A 12,659-nucleotide genomic window follows, 5' to 3' on the forward strand; every position below is an offset into this window, starting at 1 on the left:
GCAAACATATGAAGAACTCTGAAGGTTTTTGAATTTGCAAGATAAAAAGGACTTCTTCCACAGAAGTAAAGCAGAAGGTACAACAAAAGCTTCCTTTCATTTACCTTTTGCTTTTCAGTTTATCAGGCAATCAGGCTCACATGACATGATTTCAACTCTGATCCACTTTAACCAGTCATTTTAGTTTCATGAAGCAGATTGCAAAGTATGATTTGAATGACCTATTGCATTTTCTAAGAATGGTGTAAGATTTGTATAAAAAGTTAAAAACATCACAGCAAGAAGACATATGGGAATATTTGTGCTTCATAACTGTCTTTTGCAGCCATGTTTGAGTTTGGGCTTGAGTGCAGGTACCACTGCAGTTCAAGGTTGTCACGTTTGTGTTACATGTAGATGACGAGCTTGCTTGGGAGGTTTCATTGCACCAGATCAAGTCCCCTCCCATGCTCAAGTTGGCCTGAGCACAGCTTCAGCTGTTCCCTCTCACTTGAAGGCAGAGAGAGAATCACACAGGGAGCATGGAGAACTGTGTGTGCAGGCTACAGCACACGCTCAGTCCCTCAGCTAACAGGACAGTGAGTATAGCCGCAGCCATGCATGGCGTAGGTGTTCAGCGCTTAGGCCAGCTTTAGAGTTAAGGGATCCTCTGAGGGGCTTGTAGGCGGCCTAAGCAGGCTCAGCTCTTTTTAAGGATCTTTTAAAGGAAGATCCTCTGCCAGCTACATGGACTAGAAAACTAATGAAACAATTAGTGTGAAATGGTAGGTAGTGAGAGAGCTTGCAAAGCGTGAATATTTGCAAGAATATCACACAACTTTTGCTAACTGGACGTTTTTCTCAACACCACATTAGGATGCTGATCTGCACTACTGTCTTAATGCTTTCTAAAATAATATTATTACTTATATAGCTAAAGAATTAGTACATTGCTACATGAAGTACTGCAGATATGTGCATTTTATATATAAGGAGTAATGTTTATATTTTCACCAGGAAAAATAATATTTAAGTAAATATATTTTTCTATTTAAAACTGAATTGTTCTTTCATCATATTCCTGCCCATCAAACTGTCCAAATGACTTTCAACAAAGTTAAATGAGTCACTTTTGGGGACAAGACCGAAATAAACACTTCTTATTTAAGGTCTCTCATTTATAGGTGGAGAGAGAACGTCTGTTATTACCAATGATCCCCACAGAAGAATGGTGTGCTGCACTGTGTGCAAGTGGTCTCCAACCCAGAACTGTCTCTGGCAAAGGCCAAAAATGGATACCTGGAGAAAAGCATAAGGTTAGAGAAAACACAGTTCACCACATAATTTCCAAGCCTCCAGTAATCTGTGGAGACATTAGCAGTGACTCTGTAGTTATTAGCCTTCAGCAGATTGATTTTTGATGAACTTCTTCACGCTCTTCTCACACACATGAAAGATTTTATTATCCACAGCATCCTGTGGCAGGAGCTATGTATTTAGGATTTATATATTTTGTGAAGAATCACTTCCTTTTCTTTGCTCTGACTGTGCCACTTGTTGGCTTCAGCTGATGCCGCCGTCTTGCACTGGTGAAGGAGGGATTCCTCCCTCTCTAGCCTCACCACTCTGTTCTAGATGTCATGGAGACCTATCATATCTCCTCCTCTTTGTCTCTTTTCCAGGCTAAGGAATCCCATCATACTCAGTCATTCCTTACTGAGGAGTCAGTCCAAAGGTACTGATACCCTTTGTATCCTTCTCTCTACTTTTCCCAGTTCTTTGGGACACATGCCCTCTTTGAGACCAGAGATAAATAATTCACACAGTTTTGAAGATACAGGCTCACAGGATATTTAGATACAAATTTAGATACTCGTATTAATGACATTTATTTTCTTCTGCCACTGCAAAGAATTTTTAAGATCCTGTTTGTTTTTTTGGCACTCACTGCACACTGAGCAAATGTGCATATAACTATTATAAAACAAGATCTCATTTGAGAGAGATTATGGCTGCCTCAGAACACAACATTTTATTAATGAAGAAGTTAGAATTATCCTCTCCTCCCCCCATTATGTACCACTTTATATAAAATTTCGTCTATTATTTTAATCCTGTTTCATAAGGTCCTTTTCCCATTCATCCTTTGTCTTTACTAACGCAAATAGCTTAATATGAACAGAAAACACTGTCACCTGGATATTCACACCCTTTCCCAGATCACTTACACCCTTTCCCAGATCATTTATGATGATGTTAAACGACACAGGCCCCAGCCTAAATCCTTACTGATACTGAAGATAGCACAAGAGTATCCAGGATGAAAAACAGTAATTTTTTTTTCAGTGAACAGTTAAGTATTTTTATGACAGTAGGAGTGAATAATCCAACTGTTAGTGAAAATCTATTTTTTTAGCAAGCAGTAGCAAGATTGTAATGGCATTAGTTCAACAGTATCAATAATAACTGTAGCTTACATGTTCAGGGACTGACAGTTAAAATAAATACAATGTACACAAGAAAATAATCTTTGTAATTAAAGCTGGTGCTAGAATACAGGAGGTTTTTTCCAAGCTCGGCTTTGTTCTCTCCACACTCTTTTTTCTCTTGTTGTAAATACAAGAACAACTACTGCACACAGCTGTTTAAACAAAACCCATTGTACTTCTGTAGCATTTTTTACTATTTAAGCTAGCACTGCCATGGCTCAATCCATAACATTTTGGCTATCATCACTGGAGCCTATAATTTCAGAATACAATCAAGTACAGGTATGTGAACCTAGAGGAAGGAAAATGGCATTGTTTAACTAGCTGATGAAAAATGTTATTGCAGCGAGAGAACAGCTTGCATACCGCCATGTCATGTACGGGGCGTCCTTTGCAACCCCGCTTTCCTGCTGCAGCGGCAGAAGTCCCGCCAGCTCTAAAAGGACCAGGATCTCGACTGACTCCATTACACTCTATCTACACCTTCATTGCTACGGTTTCTGGATTTGTATAAAACTGCTCTCTCTTGCCATCTTACTTCTTGAGTATTTCTTTAAATCTTATTTCTATTCTATTTTAACCTGTTTTTCCCCTACTTTTTTAATATTTTGTCATGCAGCAAGAATCAACATTTCTTACATGTATTTACGAAACAAAACCTTCTTTAAAAGAAAATTAAATTTAAGCTAGTAACTAGTAATTAAAACTATATTAGGTTTACTTTCAGCCCGTGTCAATGCTGGTGGACTTTTTTTTTCATTCATTATTATGTCTTTCAGCTTTTCTCCTCCCTTTTTCACCTTCCATGAGATATCAGCCCCCAGGCTGGGTGGAGGAGGGAAATGCCATCCAGCGGTGTCAACTTAAGCGCCTTTCTCCTTAGTCATCCTCTCTTGACTATATAGCACTATAACATACATATCGCTGCAGTGCAGTGGTCGTAGTACACATGCTTCTGGTACGACACAGTGAACGATACCAAGGAATTTATCAGGGTTTTAAAATAATCCTAGAAAGAAAAGAGAAGGGCAATTTTCAACCAGATTGTTCTTATGTTTGACTTAATCTTCTACTGTTAGAAACAACATAATCTCTGGTTTGTAAATGACTCTACAACTTTATTGGATTATTTGGAATTTTATAATCTATATTTAGATTGAGTAAATGTTCAGGAACAAGTGGCAATTGTGACAGAACTTCGTAAGAGTGTTCCTATAACAAAAATATTTTTTACTACTGGGACACCTGAATAATATTTGTTTATTTTTATGCAATATTCTTTCCTCAGTTTTAGTCTTGTCACACTCCACTTTTCTTCTTTGTTAAGACCTTTTTTGACTTCGTTTTTTTTCCAGGTGGAAAAAATGTAATCTAATCTCTTTTACGTATAAATTAGTTTTTAGCAAATACAAGGATCATTTATGAGAGCAGTTCCTTTCATTAGACTTCTACCAACATATGTGGAAAATGTAAACAAGCTTTTGGGTACACAAGGTGTACTTTAAATCAAAACAGAAGCTGCAGAGTTCAAACTTAACTATAAGTTTGGTTCATTGCTGAGAATTTAATTGGATACGCAACAGACCCTCTGTAAGGATTAAAGCGATTGTAGCTTTTGCAGCAGAGTGGATGTCAGGTACAGGGAGGCAGAAAGAAGGATTAGAGGATGGTTATCTCTAGAGGGAGAAGAGAGGCAGGTAGGTCATTTACAGCCTGTGGGACATGGAGATGGGTGAGGGAGAGGGAAACTACGTGCCATAAACCCAATACCTGCTCCAAGTCCATTGCTTTCTGTATTAGATAGTTACAAATCGCGGTTTGATATACGTACTTCAGAAGCACAGGGGGTTTTGCACCTTAGGACATCTGCTGCGAAAAGACTCTCAAGGCCCTGACTGGCAAACTGTGCTAGATGTAACTGCAGCATCTGACAAGACTGCCAATCCTGATTATCTTAATTTCTGTTTATAACTTACATATGAGGATATTAACTGCAGTGGCTGAAAAAGGGATAATCTTCTAACTCTTCAGCTTCTCCTATAGGTTGGGCACCTGATTGGAAATTTTTCTTTCTTTTTTTTTGAAAAACATGCCTAATTAATAATTGATTGATTCTTGCTGGGAAAATGTTTTTGTTTCAGGATATTTGGCATTTGATTTGAAAAAAAAGAATTTAAGTTTGAATTTTGTTAATGTATTTTATTTTATATTCATACATGATTTTTGAATTGCAGTGGTGATTTTTCATGCTATGTTTTCATAAAATGTAAATAATTCTGTGTATTTTATTAAAACAATGAATTTAAATGATGCAAATATTCACACTTTAACATCTCTCTTTAAAATTTTAAGTGGAATTATAAAACAAATTTTATAAATTTTAATTCCTGAAGCTTGCTGTTCTAACTTTTTTTTTTTGCAAGTAGTGTTTTTATGCCAAGTCAGCATCCTCCTAGAATGAGCAAAAGAAACAAAAAAGTCCACATTTTGAAAAAACAAGCTGTCTCACAGATATTAAATCCTGAGCTTTAAACTAGTCTCCTGTTATCTAGCAATTCTTTCATTAATATTTCTATAATTTGACTTTTCTTATTGAGAATTTGTATTTTTGTAGAATGTTTCAGTGAGGTATTATGCTATCCCCTTGTTTTTTAACACCTCACATGTTGCAGCAATCATAAATTTTATTCCACTTCTGAACCTCCTTGTTACTTTGGTTTACACATTATTATCCAGATACAGCAATGTCTATAGGTATTTACTACTTTTCCATATTTTGTTATTTGGCTAATTCTATTTAATTTCATGTCCATGTCTTTCCTGTGCTGGGGACCCAGAGCTGAACGCAGTACTCCAGGTGGGGTCTCACAAGAGTGGAGTAGAGGGGGAGAATCACCTCCCTCAACCTGCTGGCCACACTTCTTTTGATGCAGTCCAGGATGCGATTGGCTTTCTGAGCTGCTAGCACACACTGCGGGCTCATATTCAGTTTTTCATCCACCAATACCTCCAGGTCCTTCTCCACAGGGGTGCTCTTAATCCACTCATCCCCCAGCCTGTATCCATGTTTGGGATTGCCCTGACCCAGGTGCAGGACCTTGCACTTGGCCTTGCTGAACTTCAGTTCACTTGTAATTGATGACCTAATTTTTCACTAGTTATAAATTCCGTTTTGAGTTGCTGACATACATAATACATGCCAGTGTCTGATCTGAGTATCGGAAACACTATGTTCATGTCTGCCAGGTGAGTCAGCAATTCTCAGCCAAACTACAGATTTAGATTAAACAAATTTAAAATTTTCAAATTCATTTGGATTAAAAGAGAGACTATGTTTTGGTTTGTCCATCCCCTCAAACGCTCTAAAATATTTTGTAAATCTTTTTTTAAACTATCCTTTCAGATATTTCGTGGTTCAAATGACTTTCCTGTCCTGATGAAGCCATTTATACAAAAACATTCCAAATTAAACTTCAATAGATATAAGGCTTTTCCTTAACAGTTTAATTTCTACAACATCATTTGTATTTCTCCTTCTGTGATGACAACATAAACTTCAGACACATGCTAGCACCATTAGCACCATCCACTCAGCTGTGTTCAGAGGTCTTGTGAGAGCTGGTGACTTCATGCTAACAGGACCATCTCCACAGGCTTTCTGTCTCCTACACTGAACAGTGAATTCTCGGCCAATGCAGCTTGCTGAGTTTGAGAGTTTTAATTATTTCTATTTGTGACTTCCTTAGCAGTCCAGAACAATGACCACAACCTTTTACATCCCCTAAAATGTGAGTTGCAGCTCAAGAAGTTGATCCTTCCTTTTCATTTTGATCTCACTTAGTCCTGAGCTCACTCCTTCTCCTCTCTCATGCAATTAATGAAAACATAGTTTTCATCTTTGTTTCATCTCCAAATACCTCATATAATTTTCATGAATGCAAGGATCACAGACAAAAAATGTTGCTGCTATCAGTATTTTGCTTCTAATTTTCCCACTATAAGCTACCTAAATAAATCAATACATAAGTGAAGTCACTATATCGATGAGAAACGTTCTGTTGTAAGTTGCCACACGTGACAATAAAACTAGGTCTTTATACATCTTGTAAAAAGGTAAGTTTGCAAAAGTAAACGTTAAATACAAGTTCAACTTGTTCATGAGAGTATTGCGTTTCCATGGTTCTACTTCCTTCTCACACTTTCCCGTGCAGCTGTCAAAATTGCTTTGTGTCTCACATACTTTATGCAATATACAGGATGCAAAGCTTTTAAAGACATCACTTTTTTCACCAGCCAGAAACAAGTGAGAGAGACAAAGGTCTCAGCTCAACACAGCAAGATGAGAAGTCCAGAGTTCTGTCCCCCGTTCTGATTCCTCTTACACTTTTTTTACAGTTTCATTTCTCCTCATCAATTTTCTTACCTGTAATAAATTGTGATAATGTTTTTCCTTGAAAATGTGCATGGTATAAACTCAGTCAGTCAGTTTAGTAAGCCATGCTAATGTGATCAGGCCTGGTCATGCTTTAAATTATCATCTAAGGACCACTAAGGCCCAACAAGAATTTCACTGTGATGTCTGCAGACAGAGCTGGGTATATGAATTGCTGTAGGTTAAAGATGTACTGAACAAGCTCATTCTTATAAATACTATTTGGAAGATCTTTCATAGTAAAATCATCCAGAAATAAGTAACTGTGATGTCCTGCACCATGGGAGTCAATTAACACATTACTAACAGCGGTCTCTGAAACAACTCTCATCTCCTTGAAGATGGCACCGTGCAAATGTCTAATGGAAATGATATACAGGTCTCTCTCTAGTATTGTTACTTCAGTTGTGGGCATAGAATCTGATAAGCTAGAATGACAGCTTTAAATGAAATATTATTGTGATGACCCTCTTAGCAGAAATCTAATAGAAATATAATTTAAAAAAAAAATCAGATTAATCAAGGTACAGTTATGAACAGAGATTTAAGCTTCTTTTCCTTCAAAGGGCAGTTGCACTCAAATTCACCACATGTATTTCTTTTCCTTTAATTTTATTTTTTCTTTCAAGTTAACTCAGTGGTTGTGAATAACACCAAAATGATAGCCACAGCACTGTAACTCTGTGTGTCTGAGAACAGATTCTGCACAAGCAGTGCAAAATTTTCTCCACAGACTGCCTGTCATCCAGACACTCACCTGAAAGGGAAAATAACTGTAAAATATGAGTGTGTATTCAGAAAGAGGTGTTGATTTAAGCCTGATGGAAGGTGGTCAACATTAATTTCATTATATTAAAAACTATGCACTATAAAGTGCATAAAGGAGTTCTATGCTCATATTTCAGGTGCAGAGGATAAATTATTAGGTTTCAGAAAAGCACTCTGTTCTGGTCACAGATACAGAACTCTGCTTCCTTCAAATCAGTACTGTTTCTACCTTGATATATGTGAAACCTCTGAAGATGATGAGGCTTTCTCAGGACTGAGTCAGATGAAAAATACCATATTGCTATGTGCACCCAGTATTGCCATAGGGCAGTTGTGACTATTATATTTTTCAGCTGGTGGGGATCATAACAAAAAAGACTCTGTAGTAGTTTGTACGTGAGCATGTATAATGTAATGGAGGTTTAAAGAAGAAAATATTGCAAAATGTATAGGTTATTCATTAGCAAGATAATATCTGGCAAGATATTATCTGAGAATATTTAGTTGTTGCATATCGGAAAACAGAAGAAAAATGGCCATTACCTCGAAGAGGACTTTGCAATCTTTTCCTATGCACCCAGTCTGTGTTCAGTACAAGTTGCCATACGACTGTCTCTGCAAGCTTGAGGACAGCCAGCAAAAATCCTTACTAAGAGCAGCTGTGCAGATGTACAACATGAGAAAGATGTAATGCATTTACACACTAGGAACGCAAAAACACACATATATAAATGGAAGCATGCTACATGTATAACAATGAAAAACTTTTGTTAGTATTATCTTGATAGTGAAGAACCTATCCTGTTCTCATCTATTTTGTTCTCTTGAACTTTCATTTTATTATGCTGCCTCTGCATGTCACTATTGAAACACAACAATAAAGAAAGATTACAGCAAGATTTATAATGTTCTGGTGGGGTTGCACCCCCTTGAGCTACCCCTGCATAAGGGCAATTAAAACTGTTAAGTTGTTAGTGGTTGTAAACTCTGTTAGGACATGGCCATGCTTGAGGATCTGATACTCTGATGATTTCTATCACCATTCAGTGAGGACTGAGCTTTGGCACAAAAAAAGAATCATGAACTTTTTTATGTTAATCCACACGTGCTGTTTTGCATGGCCTCTGGAGCTTCACAGTAGAAGGAAAACACATAAAGCACAGCAACATAAGTACATGAGCAAGCCTTATTTTACAGCAAGCCTTCCAACATCCCTTCAATTTTCATCGGTCACATGGTAACACCATATTCCAACTTTGCTTTTTAGCCTGGGTCTGCTTACATGGATCTCTACTAAAGGGGGCTATCTTTTGTTTGGTAATCTGATGGATTTTTATGGCTCTTCCATATTATGCAAGCAGAGGGTTTCCAAACTTTGATTTAATATTCAGGTTAAATGGCTTTTAACGTGTCAACATGAAGCACTATTTCAGGATCTCTAACTAATCCCCATCAGTTTCTAAATTATATTTTGATTTGCAACCTGACATTTCTTGAGATAGTCTTCTAAAAACAGACATAAAAGTAATTAAACGTATTGGCCGATAACAGCTGACATTATTGCTGTAAATCTGTGTTCTCTTACAGATGGCTTCCAAAATTAACTAGTCACCCCTAACTGTTTAGTGAAATTGTCAACTGATTTAATAGACACATTAAACTCCTATTTATAAATTACTGTGACATTATTAGTGCAGCAGTTCTATAATAAGTAATATAAACGCCAATGCACATGTCACTATATTGTGCCTGGCTATGATGGCTGGAAGAAGAAGATAAAAAACCTGTGATTTCAGGTCACATGAAATATCCTGCACTTTATCATATATTTAATATCACTTTAAAATATAGCACAGTAGTATTATAAAAAAAAATACTTTGAAAATACATGATTTTGGAATAAAGCTAAATCATGGTAAATATAAACCAAATTTATTTCTGTGATCAATCAAGAACTCAATTGTATTTCATACCTTAAATTTTTTCTGTGATTTTAAAAAATTACATAAGATCTAAAGATATTGATTAGCCACTGTTGAGTGTATGTCAGTATGTTGACAATGGTTTGAATTTATATTAAGCATAGCTTTCACTATCTGGATTTAAAAGTAACGCTTTCTCTAAAAACTTCTCCCATTCAGTGCTCTATCTTTGTGGAAAATAAGGGGAAAACACTAACATCTCCATCTTGGCGTTTTTGGAGGGTTTTTTTTGGTTTTTTGAAGAGATTAGGCAAAGAAGACATGTAAAAACTGGCAGGTTCTTTTTTCAAGTATATTGAAGCAAATAATATAGATAAAATAATATATAATAAACATCAAAAAGATGCTTAGCAGGTAATAAACATAGTTGAAAAAAATGATCATCTGGAATGAATTGCATTCTTCTCAAAGCAGATTTTTTGACTTAATGTTACTGATGTACTAATTAAACATCCTAATTTATTTTGCGTTTCACCACCAAGATCCTCCTGTATTTTATTTTATTTATTAGGTAACAGTGGTATATGATAACCTGTCAAGAAACATCACTATTGCGTGTGCTACACTGCAATTAGATCTTTCCTCATATTTGAAAAGTGTCTTTTCCGTAACTTGCAACAGTTCAAAAAAGTCTTAAGAGTTAAAAACATGACAGGTAAATCTGTGATGTGATAAGTGTTACTCATAATGAAAATATTCCATTAGTTCTGAAGTTGCTTATAAGCTCAAATTCAAATGTATTGATAATAGCCAATTTTGTGCAAAATTAATATTATTTTGGCAGCTTAGAACTGACCCTAAATGACTATCCAGACTATCTTACATAAAGGAATAAAGACTAATGAATTACAGTGGTGTAGCAGTAACAACTCTGTCTTCTGAGATAAAAAGCACAGCAATCACATTGGCTGTGCTACAGCATCGAATGTGATTAGAGTCCTCACCTGCAACTTTAGCAAGTGGCCAGAACAAAGATATGTGTTAGAGAAAGTGTAATTTGTATCAACCAGATGTCACAAAGATACAATTTTTCATTATGTGATCCCCCTCCCTTCAGACTGTAAAACAAACTTATTACCTTTGTGGTATAACTATGTTGCTTTGTAAATTGTTTTGATTAATATAATTTAGTGCTCAGCACTAATGCCTACATGTGTAATACCCAAGTAGATTTTTGGCTGGTTTGTCAAATCATCTGGTGAACCACATGTAGTCTTTTGCTGTTTTATTTATACATCCTCTACTCAGAATAGTTTCCTGGAAGGGTAGGAGGGAAAATTAATTTTCTATTAATTGTATTAATATTTAGGAAAAAAAAACATATTCGCAGCTTTTACATTAAAAAAGGTTAAAACATGGTATTAAAGTAAAAACTGAAGCATGATACCTCATTTTCATGGAAGGTGAATTTGAACCTCACTGTCTAGGGAAGTGGCATTCGGGGACCCAGGAAATGAATCTTTGACCTCTCATTTTCATTGAGTAAGTGCCTTTACTTAAACTGAAAATTCTACATAGCATGCTATTATATACTGTCCTGCTATGTTTTTCAGTCTTATTTTCAGCTTTCCTTTCTGAAAGCTCTGTGAACTAAATTCACCCCCCACACCCCTCAAACAGTTGGCTATCAAATTACTTATGCCCTATTATAGAATCAGTGGTAATAAATGAGAGAGCGAATTGCATAAATTCTCTGCATGTGTGAGTGTGCATGTCTGCACACGGAGTATAGAAGCTATAATGCAAGAGTTTGAATTATGAAGCAATAAAGTGTATTAGAAATACTTGAAAACAATCTGAACAATCAGAAATAAAAGCAAATGATACTGAGGCATAAGATAACAGAGCAAAAAGCAGGTGTCTTCATTAGCTGAAAACTGACTTGGAGTAATCATACTGATCATAGAAATGTCTGTGCATTCTGGGCTAGAGATTTCTGGTTTAAATCTTATCTCTGATATCAGTCTGACGTTGTTAAAAATCAAGTATGCTATTACAGTAGATTCAATTCAAGTTCGTTGTGCACCACAAACTTATCTCAGAACTCCCATTTATTTTGTTTTATTCCAAAACCAAAGATAAGAAATAAGACAAACATACAAAGGTAGAAAGTAAATGTTATAAACCTGTGCACTAAAAATAAAAATAACGTCTATAATGGCTATATGAGAGGTTGAATGGTGAAGGGAATAAACGGTGAAAACTACTGTCAGTTGAAGAAGATTTGCCCCACCAGAAACAGGTACACATTTGTAGCACATTCTACTATTAGTCTGTGTTATTTCAACTTTTAAAGAAAGAGTAAAAAATTACCTTTCCCACATACTGAGGTTCGGAGCCCATGTACTCCTCCAGCACAAAAAATTGATTCCACACCCAGCCTCGTTTGACTCGCTGGGCAGATGACCTCCTCCCTGGCACTTGGACAACATTTTCTCTTGGCTCTGCTTCTAAAGTCTGTTGTGGTTGTGGATGCGGTGGCGTTAGGAGACCTCCATCAAACAGGACCCAGAGAAGCAGGGATAAGCAGTTCCTTGTAAGCATTGGCAACGGCTTCCCTACAGCAAGTAATAAAAACTCCAGCACTTAATGCAGAGCAGAGGAATCCAGGTTTGAGGTGTCTGTGGCCTCCACCACTTAGCTTCTGATTTTATTGCGGAAATGCTAATGTAGGCATTAATCCTCCTGATGACAAGGTTTTTGCTGCATTAAATTCCATCTAAAGGGACCTATAAAAGAGATTTACATGGCAACATCAAATTACATAAAATTACATTGAAGTGTTCATCAAAATTCTCACACCTAGTTAGTTTCTAGAGACAGAGAAAAAGATTAGGAATCACAGTTTTAAAAGAGATTGCTATTTTGATTGTAGCACTGAGCTGCTCTAGAAATTGTACAGTTATTACAAGAATAGCTCATTCTTGCTCTGCTTAGCATTACCTTTGTGTCTGTCTGAGGACAGGCCCGTAGCCTTTGCTTTATGACCCAGTTATCAGACAAAAATGT

General features: G+C 36.4%; 1 protein-coding gene across 2 annotated transcripts in view; it reads right to left on the minus strand.

Moving 5' to 3' along the window:
* CDH12 (cadherin 12) overlaps window positions 1-12,194 on the minus strand; it is a 162,307-nt gene extending 150,113 nt beyond the window's left edge. For both annotated transcript variants that reach the window (XM_075142500.1, XM_075142499.1), the window contains exon 1: window positions 11,964-12,194. In XM_075142500.1, coding sequence (XP_074998601.1) covers window positions 11,964-12,194 — 231 coding nt within the window. The remainder of the gene's footprint in view (window positions 1-11,963) is intronic.
* Between the last annotated feature and the right edge of the window lie 465 nt (window positions 12,195-12,659).

Source organism: Calonectris borealis, chromosome 2 (genome assembly GCF_964195595.1).
Source record: "Calonectris borealis chromosome 2, bCalBor7.hap1.2, whole genome shotgun sequence".
Classification (NCBI taxonomy): Eukaryota; Metazoa; Chordata; class Aves; order Procellariiformes; family Procellariidae; genus Calonectris; species Calonectris borealis.